The sequence below is a fragment of the Petaurus breviceps genome, unplaced genomic scaffold (genome assembly GCF_028583685.1).
Source record: "Petaurus breviceps papuanus isolate PSGF00001 unplaced genomic scaffold, PetGlider_PUasm1.0 98, whole genome shotgun sequence".
Lineage (NCBI taxonomy): Eukaryota > Metazoa > Chordata > Mammalia > Diprotodontia > Petauridae > Petaurus > Petaurus breviceps.
In genome coordinates this window covers 57,385,063-57,408,231 of record NW_027187460.1, presented here as the reverse complement: position 1 = coordinate 57,408,231, position 23,169 = coordinate 57,385,063, and the positions used below count along the sequence as shown (strand labels likewise).

General features: G+C 35.7%; 1 protein-coding gene across 2 annotated transcripts in view; it reads left to right on the top strand.

Annotated features, from left to right (window-relative positions):
• Nucleotides 1-23,169, top strand: part of RIMS2 (regulating synaptic membrane exocytosis 2) — a 574,369-nt gene that overhangs the window by 334,719 nt on the left and 216,481 nt on the right. For both annotated transcript variants that reach the window (XM_069081283.1, XM_069081282.1), the window contains exon 18: nucleotides 1,233-1,333. In XM_069081283.1, coding sequence (XP_068937384.1) covers nucleotides 1,233-1,333 — 101 coding nt within the window. The remainder of the gene's footprint in view (nucleotides 1-1,232; nucleotides 1,334-23,169) is intronic.

The window sequence follows — 23,169 nt, the reverse complement described above, 5'->3', positions numbered from 1 at the left end:
CCCTCTTGTTTTAATGTTTTAAAATCACTGGGTAGCAAAATATCTATCTACTTCTAAGATATTGATACCTTAACTTCCTTTTCAAAATTATTGTCCCTGCTAAGGCAAGGGGGACTGTGTATGTGTGTGTATGTGAGGGTATGTATGTGTGTATACATGTGCATGTGTCTATAGATTGAGTTAGTGTGTGTATATTCATAGGAGCAAGTGTTTTTTTTCTTTTCTCATGCTAAAACTTGTATGCTGCCCTGTGAATGAAGGATATGTTTTTCCGGTTTAGAAAAGCTAACAAACAAGATGCTTTTTCATATTTGAAAATCCTATTCTTTCAAGAGAAAATTATACAAACATAACTTTTGTTTCAATTAGGAACTGTATGCTCACTTTGAATATCTGTAGTTTACATATCTAGCAGCAGTGCCAGTTCCTGTTGGCATTAACTTACATTTCATAATAGGGCTACAACTATATGTTTTTGCCTCCTCCCATTCTCTTTTTCTTTTTTTGTGTTTATTTACTGAAGATTATTTAATTATTCATTTTCTGCTTTAACTGGCACAGTGTATTCCCAGGAGTACTGAGCCAAGCCCTACTTTTTTTTTTTCCTTAAGCATGGCTCACCTGGAAAGTGGTATTCTGAAGTACCCCATAGAAGTATATTGTTTTGATACCCAGGAGCAAAATGATAAATCCTAGGGTCAGTTTTAAAAAATTGCTTCCATATATAATCTTTAACTTTGTAATCTGGACCTATACCACTCAAATTTATTACTTACATAAAGTAATACTTTATCCAACTTTAATCTAATACTATTTGGATACTGACAAATCCTCCAAATATTCACAATAAAATGTTACAGTAAATTTTTAATCATTGTAAAATGAGTATGTTGGTATATACAACATTCTCCTGGATATATATATGTACCAGAAAAATAATTCTTCCTTGATAATATTTTCTTTGGCTTTCCCTCGCACTGAAATTTATGTTAATTTGAATGTTGTAGCAATTAGGCTATTAAGTATATTTTTCACATATATATTATTCATATGCTTATTTCATGAGATGAGGATGCATATTTTTGTAGAAACAGAACCTGACTAAAATTTAGAATTGGAAAATTGTATCTTGAATGAAAATGTCAGACTAATTTTTATCTTTTATAAAATGTATTACTTTAGGTATAAACGATATTGAATGGTAATTGTATGGGTTTTCTTTTACTCTTTAGGTTCTATGGATGTAGAGGAGAGAAACCGCCAAATGAAAATTAATAAATACAAACAGGTAGCAGGATCAGACTCCAGACTGGAACAAGATTACCATTCAAAGGCAAGGCATTTTTCTTTTTAATAGTAAAAAATAATCAACCAGTACTGTGGAATTAAGTGTTTTACATAGTTCATGACAGATTATTCAGAATATATATTGAGTTCAGTGAACTTGATGATATTTGTGAGTTCTGTCCTATATTACATATTGTTTTTCAGCATTTAAGCATTTAGAAGCATTAATTGCATCCTATCTTATTCAGAAAAACAATACATCTTTGAATAGAGATGATAATCTGTAGCAGTGAATTATTTCAATACATATTGAATCATCAGATCTGTTGGAAATCCTTAGTTTTTGTATAGTTATATATTCAGAATTCTTCTATCCTTATCCATTTTGAGGAACTTCCATTATCTTCCTGTAATTTTCCTATATGCAGAATATATGTATGCATATGTATGTATATATGGAATAGCTTTATATTGATTCTCACTTAATTTTGAGTTAAATAAGCAGGAAAAAAAAAAACTTCCCCATATAAGAATACCATGCACTGAAAGCAATTGAGAGGATTTGTTGCAACGGTAGATTGTAGTGCAAGATGTTACATATCAATAAAAGTAGTGACATTTTGTCATACTTTTATTTTGAAAATGCTTTTACATTTATTCTCTTATCTTCCTAATTTCATGGGGTGGGCTAGACCTTTGATTTCATTGATATAGGACACTTCCAATGAGAAAAAAAAATCCCTCTATTCAAACCAACACCTGTTTGCAATTTCTAGTCTTAGACTGTTGCCTATGATACTTAGGTTAAATGCCTTGCCCAGGGGTCATCACAGCCAGTATGTTTCAGAGAATGACGAACTCATTCTCCCTGCTTTGGCACAGTTGGTCTCTATATTACATTATGGGTGGGCAGATAACCACCTCGAAGTCAAATACGGCTAGCCATCTGTTTTTGTATGGCCTGTGAACTAATAATGTTTTTTTTAACATTTAAATACAACAACACTTTTTCATTACAAATGTATCTCCCAGGCCATATGAAAACAATCTGCATTACACCTTGCTGCCTCTCATCTGTATGATATTTTAGATTAAAAAAGATATTCATGGAATAAAGATGTAGTAGCCTTACTAGGTATGTCAATCACAATAATAGGAGGAATTTTGCTCATATTTTCCATTTAGGATTTCATGAAAACAAAGCCTCTCTAAATCATATTCAAGAGTGCTGGACTTGGAATCAGCATGACTTGAGTTTAAATTGTCTCACATACTAGCTCAGTGACTCAGACTTAATACCATTCAGCCTTAGTGTCCTCACATTTAAAATGGGAATAATGAGAGGGCTAAGACGACTATATATTTTAAATGTTTCGGAAAACTTAATCGGCTACATAAATGCTACCTATTATTATTTTAAATATTAATAATAATTATCAATATTTTATTGCTGTTCTTTATGGTTACATCTGTTTGACACATACAAACTATAAACATGAGACATTTAGGCACATTATCATATAATTTTGTTCTATATTAAAATCTAACATTTATGTTTTAATCACGAATTAGAGGTAATCTCAAGTTATTTCAAGGTTATAAGAGTTGAGTATAAGTTTTGACAAGTCATACAAAGTCAGAAAGCCTATAAGTAGGAAAGCAACATGGTACTGTGAAAAGAACATTGGTTCTGAATCAGAGGACCTGGGTTCAAATCCTGCCTCTTAATGCTAACTGCCTATTATCTTGGGCAAATCACTTAACCCATCTGGGTCCCAATTTCCTCATCTGTAAATGTAGGAAATTGGAAAAGATATCTTCTTAAAACTTTTCAGAGCCTACAGTCCTAAGAAAAATGGCTCTGGCAACACTCCATGTTTGTCCTTCAAAGTTCAAAGACTTATAAAATTTAGAGAGGCTTATCATCAGAAAATTGAACACCTGGTACATTTTTTGAGTCTTATTGTAATTTTTTCCATCAGGAAGAATAAAATCATGAGTCTTTTGAAGTATTCTAGAAATATGTGCACATATATATATATATATGTAATATAGCTAGATATCTATAATATATGTGTACAATGTATATATACTTACCTACTATTCTATCCCTATGTGTTTGTATGCATGTGTTGAGATCCTAATTGTGACCCTTACTAGTCATGTATCCCTGGGATAGCTTAAGTGCTTTAAACTCTCCATACCATAAATGAGTTGTGCTCTACATGCTTGAAGATAGTTACAAGAACAGGGGTATCTTGTGCTTATGCAACCAGAGATCCTTCACATATTCATAGATACACACATAAGGATCATAGAATTTAAAGCTATAAGGGACCTCAAAGAGTACTTGATCTAACACTTCTGTTTTTTTTAATGAGTAAATTGAGGTACAGAAAATTTAAGTTACCCAACAGCCACTAGTGACAGAGCTAGAATTCAGATTTGATTACTTTAGCTCCAAGACAAGTAGTCTTTCTGTTACAACATACTTCCTCATTCTGTTTCATTTTTAATCATTATTTCAGTCCTTTGTACTAAATTCCTTAAACTGACATTTTTGAAATAGGGAATGATCTTGGGAAGGCAAAAATCCACTGATCCTGGCCTTGTCTTTTCATTAGTCTTTTCCCCTAAATGCAGATATGCTGCCTTGTAAGCACTGAACAGCATGAGCATTGGCATACACATCCTGTGAAGTAAAGATGCTACCATTCTCCTGACAGTGTCCATAAATAGAATATAATAAAGAGAGCAAAAAAAAACCTACATTAGGATATGTAGCTATCTAAAGGTAGGATAATTCAAGACTATAACATTGAAGGATAAGCCCTAACAGACTCTACAGACTTAAAAAAAGATTCATGTATTTGTCTTGAAACCAACTTAGACCAGCTTTACTATAACCCCCAATATTTTCCTCTTTATCCTAACATAATAGTTTATAAACTGCAGAAAATCAGAGTTATATCCTAAACAATATACCAGCCCTATTCATACCCTGGCTACAAACAATATTCAACAAAAGTACAAAGTCAGTCAGACTTGTGGAAGAGATTTTTCAGTAACTAGGCACCAGGAGGTCTTTGAGATATTCCTGTGTTCATGTGTTCCACTTGCACTGTACTTCTGCATTCCTTTGTACTGCTTTCTCTCCCTTGTGTTGACAATTGATAATCTTTATTAATTATCCTCATTTTAATTGAAATAAGTTCTCAAGAGAAACTTTTTTTTTGCTTTTTGGAGGGCAATTGGGGTTAAGTGACTTGCCCAAGGTCACACGGCTAGTTTTTGTGTTAAGTGTCTGAGGCCAGATCTGAACCCAGGTCCTCCTGACTCCAGGGCGGGTGCTCTATTCACTGCGCCACCTACCCCTTTCCCCCCTCCCCCGCAAGAGAAACTTTTAAGAAGAATTCTGTCAGAGTAATTTGAGTAAAACATTTTATGATTAAGGATGCAACCATGTGCATTTTTCAAGATATCAGTTTGTAAGGAATAAGAACATCCACAAGTACAATCTATAAGGAAACACAGAGGTCCAGGATTCTGAGGCTATTTACTGAGTCTGAATCTACTACCACTAACTCCAGTCTTTTTTTCCTGCATCTTACAAATGGGACAGTGTAAACAAAGAAATATTTACCAAATCTTATGATAGAAGCAGTGTTCCAATTTTGAAATTCAAAAAAGTTAAATGTAAGAGAAATAAAAAGTACTACTTTCCGGGTTAATTCAGCAAACATTTTTAAGCAACCCTTTAAGGTATTAAGTAAAGTTTTGGAGATGTAAGAATGAAATAAGATGTAGACTCTGCTGTCAAGGAGTTTAAAATTTAATAGAGGATCTTATAAACCAAGAGGATAGTAAACTACTGCTATTACTCTTCACTAGGTAGCATAGTGGATAGAATGTTGGACCTGGAGTCAGGAACAACTGAATTCAAATACAAACTCAGACACTTACTAGCTGTGTGACCCTGGTCAATTAACTTGACTACTATTTGCCTCAGTTTCCTCATCTATAAAATAGGGATAATAAGAATATGTACCTCAAAGGGTTGTTGTGAGAATCAAACCAGATAATTATAGAGAGCTTAGCACAGTGCCTGGCATATAAGCACCATATAAATATTAGTTACTATTATTATTAAGTTAGTTCTATAAGTTTATTCAAAGTATAATTTGCCATATCTTTTGTTTAGCCCAAAATTTGGTGCTGACTGAAAATATAGTGTTGTGTAAAGAAAAAAATTGATAAATTTATGAAAGATAGATGCATCCTAACCTATTTAAGTCAATGCCAGTGGGAATATTTATGTTGGTCTACAAAAATGTTTTAGTACTTCTACCATAGACAATGACCAGATAGACCAGACTATCTAATATAGTATGGCAGTTTATACTCTATTTATATTAAAGCCTTAAATAGGAATTTTCAGAATAAAGTACATCATTTCAGACAGCAACTAGCAATGTTTCATATAGAAAGCACAGCTTTTTAACATGTCCTGGAAGGAGGGAAATAAATGAAAGCTTAATTAAGAGAAGTACTAATGGAATTTGGAGAATTCTTATGCATAGAAAAAGTTCAACAAGAGTAGAGGTCACAAAACTTTTGTAAAGTGTTATGTTGTACAACTTTGGTACAATGACTGTCATAGCTATCAGAGTTGGTGGGGCTGTGTAAAAAGAAACCCAGAGTTTTAGAGAGGCTTCTGGAGTTGTATTGTTTACTGCCTACAGAAATTAATGTTTCAGGTTCAGTGGGCCTGAAACCAGCTCCTCTATTCTGGTTATGGTAACTTGCTCTTTCAAAATTAACAGAAAAGGCAATTAACATGTTAAGTTTAGATCATTAGCTGATAGAGTTTTAATTTGTTCTTTAATTTGTCCTTCTGTAATAAGAAAAGATCGTATTTGCATATTACTTGGATATAGATAGATTAGATAGAGGCTTTACCAAGCACTTTCTATATACCAGACACTATAATATTCTCTGAGAAAATAATAATTCATAAGTCCTTAAAGAACTTATTTTCTAATGGAGGAAGACAACATATAATAGAGATCTGCAAAAGGGACAATATTCTATGAAGTAAGGTAAAGAAATGGGGAAGTGGCATAAAGGCCTGATTTCCCCACCCATAGGTTACCAAGCATGGTCATATTCATTTATGTAGTATATTTATGGATTCTAATCTTTTAATATTTGACTTTTTATTTTAATTTCATTTTGAAAGTTGTATTTGACACTCTTTTAAACCTTCTTGATTTTCTTTCAAGCTTAAAAAAGATACTCCTATTAGCAGTGGTATATTGTGAAAGTTCAACATTCAGTTCCTTTCAGAAAATAATTTTCTCCAACATATCAGCTGATAGTGACTTAGATTATTTAAATACTTTCTACTACAAAAATATGATAATTATAAAAATCCACCATCAGTAGAAAAACATAAACTACAGAACAGGACTTTCATCAATAGAGTCATTGAAATGCTACTTTAAGTATTCAACACAAAAGAATAATGGAATAAATCAGCCAATAATGAAATTATGTTTCTGGAGAACTATCATTAGAATGTTATATTAGTTCTCTAGAAAGCAGTAAGGTTCAGAATCTTGATAGCCAGAACTGTTGTAAACTGAAATAAAAGTTAAACTTAAAATTTTGGGTAATACCTAAAACTGTTAGGGATAAATGAAAAGCTTCTTGGTTGGAGATGGAATTGAAACAGCTAATAATTTCATACCAATTATTTAGGAACTTACTGTTATCTTTCCTTTGATTAAAGGTTATGGCACTTTATGGTAGAGGACTATAAAAGAAGTTTTTAGGATGTTGGTGGAAAGGGAATAAATATTTATGTAGTGCCTACTATGTGTCAGGCACTCTGCTAAACACGTTACGTGGTGAGCTTCTGAAATTTCAGAAAACTTGTTGATTAGTAAGTAATACTACATTATCCTTAATATAACTGATGCTTAGTGTTGTCTAGAATGCTATAATTTGAAAGATACAATGTGGAGGTAGTTTTACTTGGATTATTTCTATTTGTATATTGCATTTAAAATGAGAGGCATGGGGGTGGGGAAAGGAGTAGTGTCTAGTAGTGTCTATTCTGTCAGAAATAACCTTAAGTATAATTTTCTTCCAGTGAGTTTCATCACCTCATAGCAGTAGTAGAACTATTCAATGCAGAACATTTGTTTCTGTAGGATTTTGCAGGGAGTGGGGAACTAACCCCTAGTATTTCAAGGGTTTGGGGAAGGAACACTTGGAGGGAACTTTCTCTACCAAAGGAGATCAGCAACTGCTGTGCACTTTATAGCCTTAGACATATAAAAATCATATACCTTGTTGAGGGTCACAAAACCAGTGTGTCAGAGGTGGCAATTGGTTTCTGGTCTTTTTGACCTTGAGGCTAGCTCTCTAGCCACACTCCATGCTTTCTCTTTCAAAGCAAAGCCTTTGAAGACTTGATAAAAGCAATAGAGAAGTATAGTTGCTAAGATTTCCACTTTAAGGTTTGCAAAACATTTTACACATGTCTCATTTTATCCTCACAATAACAAATAGGTGCTATTATCTCTATATTAGAGATGAAGGTACTAAGACTGGGAGAGGGCATTCATTTAGTGAGGTGACATAGCTAGTAAGTATCTGAGATGGGATTAGAATTCAGGTCTGATTCCTAATTCAGCACTCTCATAGCCAAGCTATGAGCAGAGCTTAATCATCATTTCTTTTACTTCTAGTAAAACCTTCATAGGTTTAGTTTTTGCTAATTCTCTTCCTTAGTTTTACTTTCTCCTTGTTTTTTAATCTTATTTTAATTTTTAAAATTCAGAAATCTACTGTCCCTATTTTGCCATAAAGCATTCTTTTTTTTTTTTAAGCAATCGGGGTTAAGTAACTTGTTCAACAATTCTCCCTGCTTCAGAATTGGGTTCCCTCTGTGAGAGAGTTTACTCCAACTTTTAGTGATTATCATTTTTTTTCTTTTTTTTTTTTAAAGCAATCGGGGTTAAGTAACTTGCTCAAGGTTACACGGCCAGTTATTTCTGGGTGTGGTGCTGAGTATCTGAGCCCGGATTTGATCCAGGTCATCCCGATACTGGAGCCGCCGATGCTCTTACTCGCTGAGCCACCTGGCCGCCCCTAAGCAATTGGGGTTAAGTAACTTGCTCAAGGTTACACGGCCAGGTGTTTCTGGGTGGGTGCTAAGTGTCTGAGCCCGGGATTCGATCTCCAGGTGTTCTCAACACTGGAGCCGGTGCTCTTACTCGCTGTGCTACCTGGCCGCCCCTAGCCATAAAGCATTCTAAGGATGATTTTACCCATTTTATTTCATTACACTATATCATACATGTGCATATTTTACACACATATGTATACTATGTATATGTATTATATATATGTATATGTAGATATAGTCAAGGCATTTTATTTTCTGTATTTTAATTAAACTGTTCATACCTCATGATAAAATTAGAACATAAGACTAGAATAAAAACTACATTTTGAAGATCTGAAAAGTACCTCAGAGGTGATCTAATCTTTACCCCTCATTTTACAGGTGAGGAAGCTTTAGCACAAGGAGGTTAAATACCCAAGATCACACAGGTAGTAAACATCAAAGTTAACTCTTTCTAATGTACCACCCTACCTCTCTTGTTGTTGTAGATCAGAATATTGGTAGAAATAAGGAGATGTGAGTTAACCACTCTCTTCTTTTCCACTCCCATAGCACCAATCTAGACTTTGCAAGCGAGGACAGTTATGATGCTGACCAGAGGCACTTGGGATTAATTTTGCCCTCAGGTGAATCGATCTGGGATTCAGTTATGAACACTTTATGGAAAAGGACTATAAAAGAAGTTTTTTAGGATGTTGGTGGAACGGGAATAAATGTTTATATAGTGCCTTCTATGTGTCAGGCACTGTGCTAAGTGCTTTAAGTGAAGAGCCCCTGAAATCTCAGAAAACTCATTGGCTACTTTTAACTTTAGCAACTGCTTTTTAATCTTCTTGCTAGTAGTGGCATTCATATGTTCTTATCCCCTGGACTGCTTTTAAATCACTTTGATAACCGCTTCTACCTGAACGTACTAGTAATGATTGCTTGAACCTTGGTTGTCAGTGATAGATTGCATCAGATGAGGAACAGCAGCCTGAATATATGGGTGTATGTTATTCAGGGGGGAAAAAACATAGACAGGGTAATATTTTTTATTAAAAGTAAAATCCATGAAAAGACATAATATTGCCACTAGAGTATACTAAAGAACATTTAAGCAAAAAGAAAAAAAAATCATAAACCTATATAAAGGCATGACATGCTAATGATATAGATTTCAATTATCTTGACATTACTGAAGCTCCCTGCCAAAAAAGCAGGGTTATCTAACATTTTATTTGTCAAGAAAACTTCCTACTTAAAAAGGTAAAGAAACCAAGGAAAGGAATATCCACTCCAAATATGATCTTCTTCAAGTAGTAACTAATCATCATAGTAGAAAATATAGGACACTTGTGCAAGTATGCAAGTGACCACTCCATCTTGTAATTTACAAGGAAAGGAGATGAAATATGTGATGTAATATGGCATGACCCCTAAATGTTGGACAGTCAATTTCAGAGGACCTGTAGAATGGGTAGGATCCCATGGATCTGTAAAGGAAGTCAGCCAAGAGAGATGGGTTGCTCTCAAGAAAGAAATTCCAAAGACACCAGGGCAACGGCTGGGCATATACTTCCAAGAAGTCAAAGGCAGAAAGATCCCACATATCCTAAATATTCACAGCAGCATTTTTATGCAAAAAATCAGAAATAAATCGAATATTCATCCATTAGAGAATGGCTAAGAACATTATGCTCCATAATACAAATGAGATTATTGTACTATAAGAAAAAACTACTGGTGAATTACAGTGAATGCAGCACTGGCCCTGGAGTCAGGAGGACTTGGGTTCAGATCCGGCCTCAGACACTTAACACAAAAACTAGCCATGTGACCTTGGGCAAATCACTTAACCCCAATTGCCCTCCAAAAAGCAAAAAAAGAAAAGAAAAAATTACTATGAGAAATCAAAAACATGGTGAGATATGAGATACAGAGTAAACATAATCAAAAAAATAGTATCTATAATAACTGCAAGAATATAAATGGAATAGTAATAAAATGAAAATAAATGCTATGACTTGAGAGTGACCAAGCTTGACTACAGAAAAAGAGGAAAAAAATGTACCTTTCTACTTTTGTTGAAGAGGTGGGTGTGGAATATTATAATTAATATATTAATTAATATATTATAATTATATTTGCTTCTATACTCCAAGAGAAGACTCACCATAGGCATAGGAGATACATTAAAAAATGACTGTATTGGAAAAGCAAAAGGCATCAATAAAACAAATAAATGCAAGAAGAAATAATTCAAATGAGGAGGAAAGGGGAGAATTATATAAAGAGACCAGTGTAGATACACAGAAAAATTCTTAATTAATATTTTAAAAGAACATGTAAGAAAGATGGAAGCAAGAATATAAAATAAAAAAGTATGCCATAGTAATGTATATTAAGGCATCTGATGGTATAGTACTATACCTGGAGTTAAGAGAACCTGAGCTCAAATCAAGCCTTCCATGTTCACTAATTCTGTGACCATGAGAGTTTTTCTTAAGCTCTGTCTGTCTCAATTCCTTTATCTGATAGATATAACAATAGTATCTACCTCCTGGGGTTGTTTTGGGGATAAAATGATATAATATTTGAAAAGGACTTTGCAAATTTTGTCACCATATAAATACTAGCCAAAATCATCATTATTAATATTATTATTAAGAGCACTAAAGCTCAGAATGGGTAAAAGCTGACAAGGAAACTTAATGACAAAAAAAAGTCTTTTGAGAAGATATATATTAAAACAATTTTGTATGGACTGGATTACATCCTCTCTTCCAATTTGGGTGTGCTTTTATTCCTAGTTGCTACTTTAATGTCAGCCTTGTGGGTGTGATTTTTTTTTTCAAATTAGATCTACAAAAAATAAAATAAAATGGTGGATGCTAGCCTGGCCAGTCATTGCTCTGCCAGTGTTCCTGATTTATTTTTCTGGAGAAACCATAGTAAAAGAATTTTTTCTGTCCTGATAAGTTGTAAAAATTTATCAATAAATGTCTTCTCTACAAGTGAGTTAACAGCCAGAGTGCACTCTGGGAAAATATCTGTTTAAATCCCCTCCCCTCCCCCTTGCTCCCAATCATCCCACTCAGTTTTTCATTCAAATAATAATAAAAACAAATTTAGCAATTCAGGTTGTTAATAAATTTATCACAGTTGCCATCTTGTAAAGTAAATATTTACATACAGCAGGGTAAAGGGACTTTTATGAAACAAAGCCTCCCAGACTCCTGGGAGAATATAATAGGTTCCTGTCCTCCCTGAAAACAGAGAAGGGGGAGAAGAGAAATGCAGGATGAATGAATGAATGGGGCATTTATTGGGCACTTACACTGTATTACAAAGCAGGAGGGATACAAATAAAAATGATAGTACCTGCTCTTAAGGAGCTCACATTCTAATGAAGAAAAGAACACATGCAATATTTCAACTGCAAGTCAGATGGAAAGCTTCCAGTGTCCTTAGTGTGTTGTGGTGAAACAGATGTTAATATGTCTTCTTTAATGTCATTACCTCTGATAAAATACCAATTTTTGATGTTGAACCATTTTGCCAAGAACTTTGAAGACTTTTCCTTCCTTCCTTCCTTCCTTCCTTCCTTCCTTCCTTCCTTCCTTCCTTCCTTCCTTCCTTCCTTCCTTCCTTCCTTCCTTCCTTCCTCTACCTCTCTCTCTCCCTTTCTCCCTCCCTCCAGCACCTCTGGCTATAATACCCGAAGGAACATTTATTTGTTAGACAGTCTGTAGGGATTGCTTCTCAGGATGTTGTCTGAGGGCACTGGGCTGGAAGCATTGCTTGGTCCCAAGGTTCACGGGTTCAGTGCCTGGGCTGTGTCCATCACGGTCTGAGAGTAAATGGTAATCAAAGTGGAAGTGTTACTTTGCCTTTCCTGGCATACACTAACTCCTATTTTTCCCTCAGGAATCACCACCTTAGATCTTCTATCTAGAGATTTCAGCAACTTAGCTGTGTACATTTGTACATGACCCTTTTTTTGCTTCTTGGGTTGGCTTCTAGGGCTACACTGTTTCCTCACTGCTGCTTCTTGTTGGCATTTGTAGCTTCTGCACTGTCTGTTCCTCCTCTAGCAAGTTCAGAGGTGAGAAAAGGGGAGTTGTTATGAACCACATCAACCCTCTCAAGGTTAGGGCAAAACTGTCCGGGGAGAAGGTTAAACAGGATATTAAATATTTATTTCTAGTATCCTTATCTCCTTGGTCAGTTAGTAACTTAATTAGTGTTTTTAAAGTGCCTAGTATGTGCCAGGCATAGTGCTAAATTCTGGGCCACAAAGAAAGGCAAAAAACAGTACTGCTCTGCAGGAGCTCACACTCAGAGGAGGGAGATAACATGTATACAACTATGTACAAACAGGATATATACAGGATAAATTGGAGATAATCTCAGAGGCAATGCTCTAAGATTAAGAAGAACTTTGAAAAGCTTCTTGTAGAAGGTAGGACTTAGCTAAGACTTAGAGGAAACCAGGGAAACCTCAGGAATGGAGGTTAACCAGTAAATATTCTTAGACTGGAAATAGAGTTTCTTGTTTGAGAAACAAAAGAGTCCAGTGTCACTGGATTGCAGAATAAGTGGAAAGAGTGAATGGAAAGGTAGGATGGGGTCAGATTATCAAGGTTTTTAAAAATGAAACAGATTTTATATTTGATCCTAGAGGCTGTAAGGAGACACTAGAGTTTATTGAATAAGGGGATAACATGGTCAGGCCTGTTCTTTAGGAAGGTCAGTTTGATAGCTGAGGGGAGAATGGATTAGAATGGGAAGAGACTGTAGGCAGAGAGGCCCACCAGCACACTACGACAATAGTCCAGTTGTGAGGTCTTAAGAGACAGTACCATAGTGGTGGCAGTATCAGGGGAAAGAAAAGGGACAGAGATAAGACATGATACAATGATAGAAGGAACAGCTAGGTGGTGCAGTGGATAAAGCACCTGGCCTGGAGTCAGGAAGATCTGAGTAAAAATCTGTTCTCAGATACTACTAGCTGTGTGTCTCTGGGCAAGTCACTTAACCCCTATTTACCTCAATTTCTTCATCTGTAAAATGGGCATCCACTGGAAAAGGAAATGGCAAACCACTTCAGTATATTTTCCAAGAAAACCCCATGAACAAAAGTCTCTGAGGTGTGGTAGTCAGACACAATTAAATTACTGAAGAACAACAATGATAGAAATAAGACTTAGCAACTGATTGGGTATGGGTGATGAGAGAGTGAGGTGATAGGTAGGAGAGGCTTTGTCAAAACAATACTACGCAAAGATAAACTAAGGAGAGAAGGAGATGCTGCAGGACTCATAGGATTATAGATTTATATCTAGAAGAAATTTTAGAAATCATCAATTCTAATCCCCCTCATTTTATACATAATGAAAATGAGTTCCAAAGAGGTTGTCAGTGAATCAGTCAATAAGCATTTATCAAATACCTACCATGTACTTGCTACTGTTATGACACCAGTGCGATATTCACTATACCCATGGTGGCCATGAATATGCTGGCAAATTTCTGAATTGCAAAATGTATCAGACTCTCCACATGGGAGACAGAAGCAAAACATTTATTCAAGCACTAGAAAGCTGAATCCCAATAGTAGAAAGCCAAATCCATCATAGCAACCAAGAAATTGGTATACATTACCATTGAAGCAAGCACCAACATCCCAAGTCTTCCCTACATCAGGATTTCAAAATAAAACAGGCTTCCTTAAGTAAAAATGCCCCTCTCTCATTCATGGTAGCTGTTCTGCCTCAGTTCTGCCTGCTTCAAGCTCTGCTCCTGCTCTGCTCTGCTCTTTCTTCCTCAATACTTCCTGTTTTGCCTTTTCAGCAAGTTTCTCCTACTTTGGGCTCCATGTGATTACATTTGGACCATTCAGGGCAGGGAAGGTCTTCAGATTCCCTTAGGCCTATTAAGGGGCAGGGAAGATCTTCAAATTCCCATTACCATTACAACTCTGTTAAGCATCAGGAGAACAAAAAATAGCAGAAGATGCCCCTACCCTCAATGATCTCACAATTTAATGGGAGAGACAACATGCTCAAAATTATATACAAACTAGTTACAGGACAAATAGGAAATAATCAGCAGAGGAGGGCAACTAGAATTAAGAGTTTGTGACCTACCCAGAATCATATAGCCAATAAAAATCTGAGGCAGGATATGAATACAGGTTGTCCTAACTTCAAATCTAGCTCTCTATCCACTACACCAGTGTCGAACTTACAGACCATGGGTTCCAGGTATTATGGTTTCCTAAGTCAATATATGGCTTCCAGGGGCTCATATCTATATAATTACACCTTTGTATACCATGCTGCTTCTAAGGTGCTCTTGATGAATTCAAGTTGTCAGTACCAGGTGAAAGACATCCCATGCTACTGAAAGAAATGGCAGATGGGAGGAGACAAGGTAAGAAGGGAACGATGGAGGAGGACAGATGAGCACAGCTGAGTGGAAATGAAGAGATGGCTGACTTGGGCTACCTCCTTAAATGAGCATTCTGGGAATGGAATTTCCACTTTCTAATGAGAGGAAGGAGAGAGGAGCCCCTAGGGCAAAGGATACTGATGACATGTGATTACTAGGGCTAAAGTGATCTTGCAAAATGAAAACATTTCTGAGGCCTGATCAAAAATGAGTTTAGCTAGTAGGAAATTATTTACTGATTATAAATGCTACCTTTCAAAGACTGCTTTGAGGTGAGAGAAATAGCCCAAAGGAAATAATACTTACTTCTCAGAATTGGGGGTAAGGAGAGTTGGAAATGAGTCTCCACAGGAGTATTTAAAATTTCAGTACAGGGATGGTTGAGATTTCATTTTAATTAGTCCACTTTCTTCTGATAATTACTTTTATTCCCTATGAAGCCAAACCCATTCCAATTCCAATTTTATCTACAGTTATTTTATATATACATATATATATATATATATATATGTATGTATGCATGTATACACACATATATACAATCTATTCCTACACATATATGTGTATTATATATATATATATAATTTTTAATCTATTTAATTCATGTGTATTCCTTTCCTGAGGTCAAATTACAATTAAACCATGCTTTATCCTGTGAGATTATTGTTTCTGAGTTTATAGATGTTCTTGAAGGAACTATCCAGTATCTCATGAATTTTTTTCTAGATCTTTTAAAAAAATTGTTAATATAGTGTTGTACATGGCTATATATTTCATACTTATACTAAATTTCCCTGCCCATCTTATTTTTTTTATCCTATATTGGCTTAAGTGTATTCCCTGTCTGTAAGTCAACATTAGAAATAAGCTATATTGCCTACAGGACATCTCTCCATTGATCTTTGGTTAGGCAACAATTTTGATTCTTGGATTTGTAACAATAAAAATATATATATTTTAATAAGGGACAGACAGAGACAGACAGAGATAGAGATTTAACTATACTCTTGTGTCATAATGAATAGAGAAGCAACCTTGAGGACAGGAGACTCCAGTTCAAGTCTTACCTCTGATACATACGGAATGTGTGGCCCTGGAAGAGTCACTTAACCTCTCCATACCTGTCAGACAAGACTGTACTATAAGTTGCAGAGAAGGTACCTGCCTCAATAAGTAGAGAGAGTTTCCTTGCCCAGGGAGTTACCAATACAAATGACATTACAGGTCTACTCCCTATCCTTATTATATTATATCAAAGCCCTGTTTAAAAAGGCTAATGATTACAAATCAACATGTCTGATTCCACAAAATTATGTTAGTAAAATCAGAGATTTTGGCAGGAAGATGTATTAGGGAATTATTCCAATAAGGATTTAAGGAAGGAGTTTATTGTTAGGAGGGGTCATTAAGTCACAAGATATAAATGGGAAGACCACCCCCTCCCCATCCATCCATTTTTGAGTAGTTCTCCAGACTGGACATGACCCACCCCAATGACAAGAAGACACATCGGAAAGAGGAAGCAAAGGCAGTGGTAACAGGAAGGAAAATGACCATCCATATACTTTTCTGCTTGCTATGGAGGTCTTTGCAGGAGACATTCAAGAGACCTCTCAGCATCTGCATTTGCATTGTAGTCATGATAATACATGATCCAGTCAAGGATCAAGTCATTCTACAGGATGTAGAAGCTATGTAGGTGGATGGATGTTTTGGACATTCTTAATTATGATAATCTCTAATTCTTTGTTTGTCCATTGAGTCAAATGCTTTTTTGAAAGGGATAAAAAAGGAACACAGCATGATCTTTTACACTCAAACCCTTAGATTAATTGTATGACTCTAAAGATATATCTATAGGAGATAGTGCATGAAGACCTTCTTGTTCCTTTCCCACAATTTTCATCAAGTACACCCTCAATTTGTATATAGGTCATTCTCAAAAAGAAAACAAAGTTTGTGAATATTAGAATGTAAATCTGAGTTGGTAGATGTGGGGTTTTTTGGTAACTTTTGGGGGGTATCATTCTGGTCTGTTTTTGTTTTCTCCGTTCTTCCAGTGTCTTTGCTTCTCTAATATATTTTGTAAAACAATCTCTTCAAGTTTTTAAGATACTAGTGTCTTGAATACAGATTTCCTTGGTATATACATGGTTTTGTACAAGTGCTTTTCCTCATTTCATTTATTTATGTGCCATCTCTACTTCCCAATAGAGCATATTGGTGACTAAAGATTTAAGATCAAATATGGTGGTTCTAATAAAAATAGAATGTTATATAAATACCAAAATTGTGAACTCTTTCCTATCTTTTTGTTGTCCTCCTGCTAACTTCATTTCATGAAAGCTTTTAGAATGATGTAGCTATTGATGCCACCATTTCTGTAGACATTTTTGCATTCAGTGCATTTTCACTGTTTTATGAGAAACCATAACTCATGATTTTCCAGCATCCTCCTCTGTAGTGTTATGCAAATGAGTTTTTTTTCTAATATGATATTTTGCTGGGTAAGTCATTTTCTGACACCTTTAGGCCAGTTCATTCATTGGGATGACTGATTCTTATCAGTTAAATTTTGTAGAAAATGGCAGTAAGCCCAGTTAATGTCTTTTTAAAAACAATTTCTCATTTTTGGTGTCAATAGCTTCTTTAAGTATATCAGGTTGTAGTTTGAACCATGGTGTGCATTTTTATCTTTTTATAATTATCCATTCTATTTTGATGTTGATTTTTTAACATTTGCACTAACTAGTTAATGATCTAACTATATAAACAATAGATTATTATGTGTTTCACCCAGTCACTAGTCAAAGAATCATATAATTTCTTTCTTTTTTTTCTGAAAGCAATTGGGGCTAAGTAACTTGCCCAAGATTACATGGCTAGTTTTTTTTTTTTTTTTTTTTTTTTTGGTGTGTGTGGGTGTTAAGTATCTGAGGCCAGAACCGATCCCGGGTCCTCCCAACTCCGGGGCCTGCACTCTTACTCACTGCGCCACCTAGCTGCCCCAGAATCATATAATTTCAAAGTTGTAAGGTACTACAGCAGCCATCTAACCCAATCTATACCTCAAAAAGAACTCCCTCCAAAACAGCTAAAAGATGGTCATTTAGACTGTGCTTGAAGTTCTCCACTCAGGAGGAACTGACTACCTCTAGCCCAATCCATTGGATCACTCTAATTGTTAGGTAGTTTTTCCTTCTATCAAGTCTTAATTTCTATTACATCATTTCCTTTCTGTTAAGATATAGTCAATGTAATTTATGTAATATTGTTCAGAACTTCCTATGTTTAGCCCATCTTAATTCTCTTCTTTATATTTTTATATAGTTGTTATATATTTATATATAAACATGAGACTTCAAAGTGGTCTATGTGCTTTTAGCATCTTTCATTTCTTCTACCAGAACCATCTTTTCCAATATGTTTTTAATCATACTTTCCTTTGTCCACCTTTACAGTGATGAAATTTAAGTATCAAAGTATATATTGACTTTATTTTGTAAAGTACTTCATAGGGTTTCCATACCTTTTCATTCTCTGTTGAAGATATTAGCTGAAGTTTATTTTCATGGTGTTTAATTTTGCTTATGTTTAGCATGACCCTTCAATAGGATATGGAAAAGTGTCCTATGAAATAATGTTTCTTGTTGTCTTTTGGTATGTGATAAAACCAGTTACTTCTCCAAACAAATATTTCCATTTTGCTGCATCTTCTTTTTGTCTTCTAGTTTTCATTTATAAACATATGAGAGTATTGATGTATTTTATTTCTTCTAATATTATATCAGTGAGTTGGTCATTGCATAAAGACTTCACGTTCAGGGCACCAGTAATTGTTGATAGTAGAATATGTCAAAAAATGTGAAATTCTAGGGGCAGCCAGGTGGCTCAGCAAGTAAGAGCACCGGCTCCATTGTCAGGATGACCTGGGGATCGAATCCAGGCTCAGATACTTAGCACCACACTCAGAAATAACTGGCCATGTAACCTCGAGCAAGTTACTTAACCCCGATTGCTTAAAAAAAAAATGTGAAATTCTTTCTACCCCCTCTGCTCCTTTCCATTCACTCTTCCACCACCAATGCTAAAAAAGTAAAAGTTCAATGCACATGACTGAGGGCCCTTTAAAAATTTTTTTTGTCTTATAATTGACCACAGTCAAAGTAAAAAACCTCCTAGTGGTGAAGTTGTTAGTATTTGTGTATTCTGGGACAGCAAACTTAATCAATGAGACCATACATTATAATCTAAGACATTGGTGGCAAACACATAACCCATAGACCGTAGCCCATGAATCCACAACACTCCCAAGTTCTGCCAAATCAGATTAAAAGTAATTTCTACCCAATTTTAATATATTGATATATTAATAAAAATAAAATGTATATATATTTTTTGTTTTCTATGTCAATACATATCCTTATCTATGGATGAGTGACCCAATTTCTATTTGAGTTTGATACTACTACTTTAAGAGATACTTTCCTCCTTCCCAGAACAATCCAATAAACCTTTTTATTGTTCTCCCTGCCTAAAGTCTTTTCTCATTCCAATCCACTTTCTTCTTAACTGTCAAAGTGATTTTCCTAAAAGCACAAATTTGACCATGTCACACAGACCTCCACTCAATAAATTCCAATGACTCTCAGTCACCTGTAGGAGAGAATAGAAAATCTTTTGGCCCTTACGGAGCTTCACCAGAAAAAAGTGTTGAGGAACTGAAATAGAGTAGTGATCATGTAAGTGAAGACAAGGCCACAGATGTGAGATGTGGAATTAGAGTCAGTAAATCATGGCATTTGTTTAGATGTGAATGGTGAGGGAGAGGGAAGGGTGGAAACAATCAAGTTGCAAACCTGTGTACCTGATAGATAATTTTGCCCTTTACAGAAATAGAAAAGTTAAGAAGAGGGATGGGTTTAAGGAAAAAAGGTGAGTTCTATTTTACATATGTTAAGTTTGAAATCCATGGGACACCCCAATGGAGATGATCTCTTGGATATTTGATAATGCAAGAATGGAGCTCAGAAAAAAGATGAGGGGATTATCTGTATAAAGATGATAATTGAAACCATTGGACCTGATGAAATCACCGTAAGAGAGGTGGAGAGAAAAGAGAAGAAAGCCTTATACAGAGCATTAGAATAGACATATATAGGAGTCAGAACACATACAGTAATCTAGTAAAGGATTGCAGGGAGGGGTGGAAAGCTTAGAGGTGATACTGAAAAATAGGTTTGGCAGGTGTCACTAGCAGCAGAAAAGAGATAAGGGGAGATAGAAGGATAAGAGGTTGTTGTCAGAAGAATTTCAGATAATGGAGCTGAACCCTTGTTGGAGATGATGATATCTGACTGTCTGAAAGATATAACTACCCCTGAATGTGACTGAGTTGGAGTGACAGGGGAATTAAAGTTGTGGGAATTAAGAGGTTGATGAATCAGGAATCATATATGTGTGTGAATGTGTGTGGCCCCCTTTAGGTGCAGAGATGGCAGCAAAGAGGACTACTGTGGTCTAGTTACTACAAAAGTATTGAGGAATTCTCAGTTGCCAAAGGATGGAGCACCTAGTACTTTCTACCCTCTCTGCAGGCATGTAGTTTGGACTGGTTTCTATCCTAGGAGATCCTGATCTTAATAAAGGGATTATACTCCCTATACTGATGTTCTTTGTTTCATTGACTCCACTATCTCTGTTTATCCTGGAGATGATTTTATTTGTGGTGCACATCTAGCATCCCTCCCCCAAAAGGAGGGAGTAAAAAGGTACTGAGTATATAATATGAATCTTGCATAAGACAGGTACTTTATTCCTTCAAAAAAAGAATACTAAACACATGATACTCACAAGTGTACATGAACAGAACAAATCCAATAACTCTACTTAGAACTACTATTACAGCCTTCTGAGAAGATGATCCTTAAACTTCATCAAAGCATAGAGAAATTTGTGAGATTGATGATTAGGCATTCAACATTTCACCTTGGTTCTGAGCTATCACTGCACTTCAAACCTGAACCTTATCTGAATTTTGTAGTCAGAGGCTTTCACAGTCAGAGGCTTCCACAGTCAGCTGTTTCTGGTTCTGCTGTAAACAACCACTCCTGTATATGCCTCAACCAATCACTCCAGTGGACTTTTAAAAAAACCCACCACCTCAACCAATCACTCCAGTGGACTTAAAAAAAAACACCATTCAGGTGGACACTATTGATGCCACAGTCAAAACTCTTCAAATTTACAAGTCCACCTCCCAGCCTGGCCATGTCCATCTTAAGACTGTTGCTTTATTACCTACTCAGGAAAAGAAGCACAAAAGATATAACCTAAATTCTGACATGGGCCTAGAGAAGAGTGTGCTTTGGAAGCCATTGTCCAAAGCTACATGGAAGTCAGGATAGAGGTTCAACTCAAAATAATCCTGAAAAAATTCACAACCAGAAAGGAAGAGAGGGATGAAGGAGGAGGCCTCTCCCTTCTGTACACCCACTGAGTTATAAGTTCTCCCAGTTCTACAACCAATAAGGGGACTTATTATCATCTCAGAGTATAAACCCTTCAACAGTGAGTCACACATGACTGAAAGGATTCCCCTCAGTGTATCCACAAGATCACTCAGAAACAGGAATGGCACCTCTGAGCTTTCTCAGTTGAGGACCCCTGCTACAAGTATATTGGAGCATCACTATAAAATATCTAATGGGGAAGGCTATCACTAACCATGGGTATCAGGTAAGGTTTTCTGTCAAAGGTAGCATTTGAAATTGGCTTTGAAGTATAGGAGAGATATCTATTTCATTTTTGTCTTTTTATCCCCAGTCCCTAGCATGTTGCCTGGCATATAGCAGGTGCTTTTAAAATGCTTGTTTGTCAGATTGTTCCAAATTATTTAAATTCAGCAAGAGGAGCATAAAGAATGCCAAGCAAAGACACAGAGTTGGGAAAGCACTGGGGTGGCATGTTGAGAGAAGAAGCAAGTGGTTCATTTTTCCTGTAGTTCTAAGTTCTCTAGACTGTGCAAAATAAAAGAGTGTGAAATAGTCTAAGAAAGCTAGTCTTTTCAGCCAGTTTCCCATCTTTCTTCTTAATGATTGTAAATAATTTCTACTTTGCTACCTTACTGATTGCTGTGAGGATCAAATGTCATATATATAAAGACATTAACAAGTGTAAGATGAAATATATATATATATATACACATACATATACGTATAACCATACACACACTCATAACTATACATAGCATCTTGTTAAATTCGCCCAACTGTAACCCTTTTAGCTTCAAGAAAATTTCAAGAAAAGTGAAACAATACAGTTATTTGTTTATAATACCTAGTGATTTTTGCTTATTGACCAAGAATCTCATAAAAGGGACCCAAAACTACAATCAGTCAAGAGTAGCTGATCATAGAAAAATGGTAGCAGCAAATGTTCCTTCCCCTTGTTTCACTGGAGCTGCTCTTTTTCACTTAGGTCCAAGGGATGAAGGGTAGAAGTGTGAGTCACATACTTATATACCTCAATGTTTGGCAGCTTCCTTTTGGGATCCACTACAATGTATATTTGGTGTATTTTTTTTTTATCTAGTCTGACTAGCTTTCCCTCTTGTTTCTTTTCCATTACTTCCTGGCATTTGTACTTCTGGAAGATTTTTCATCTTTCACTAAACTTTTCCTTCTAGTCTTTATTTTTTATACACTCACCAAATTATGTGAATAATTTCTGATGATGAGGCACCTCTTGTCAACAAGTTAATTTTATAAACTTGTGCTTCCTCACAGTTCAACTCTTTCTGTAATAGAAGGGAAGCAACTTGTCTAACTGGGGAGGCCAGTGAAGGCTTCTTTTGTTAGATGTCTGAGAATTCATATGATTTCAATTGAAAGAGTTTTGGGGGAAGACATGCTAGATATAGGGAGGAGTGGAAAACAGGAAAGTATAGTATATGTTTGGGAAATGGTGACTATGACAATTTGATTGGCTTGGCACATTAAGGGTAGGGTCATTAGAAAAGGTAGAAAAGATAGGTTGAAGTCAGATTCTGAAAGACCATAAATTCTTTCCATGTTTCCCTGATAATAAGACCTATCCCGAAAATAGGCCCTCCCCTTACTGTGTAAGATTCCTCTAAAATAAGCCCACCCCCGAAAATAAGCCCTATTGAGATTGCTACTGTAGTGAAGGTGATCCCCTGTGCTACACACTACATTATGGTACCCTCTGTATGCACCGCCTCCCCCCCCCCC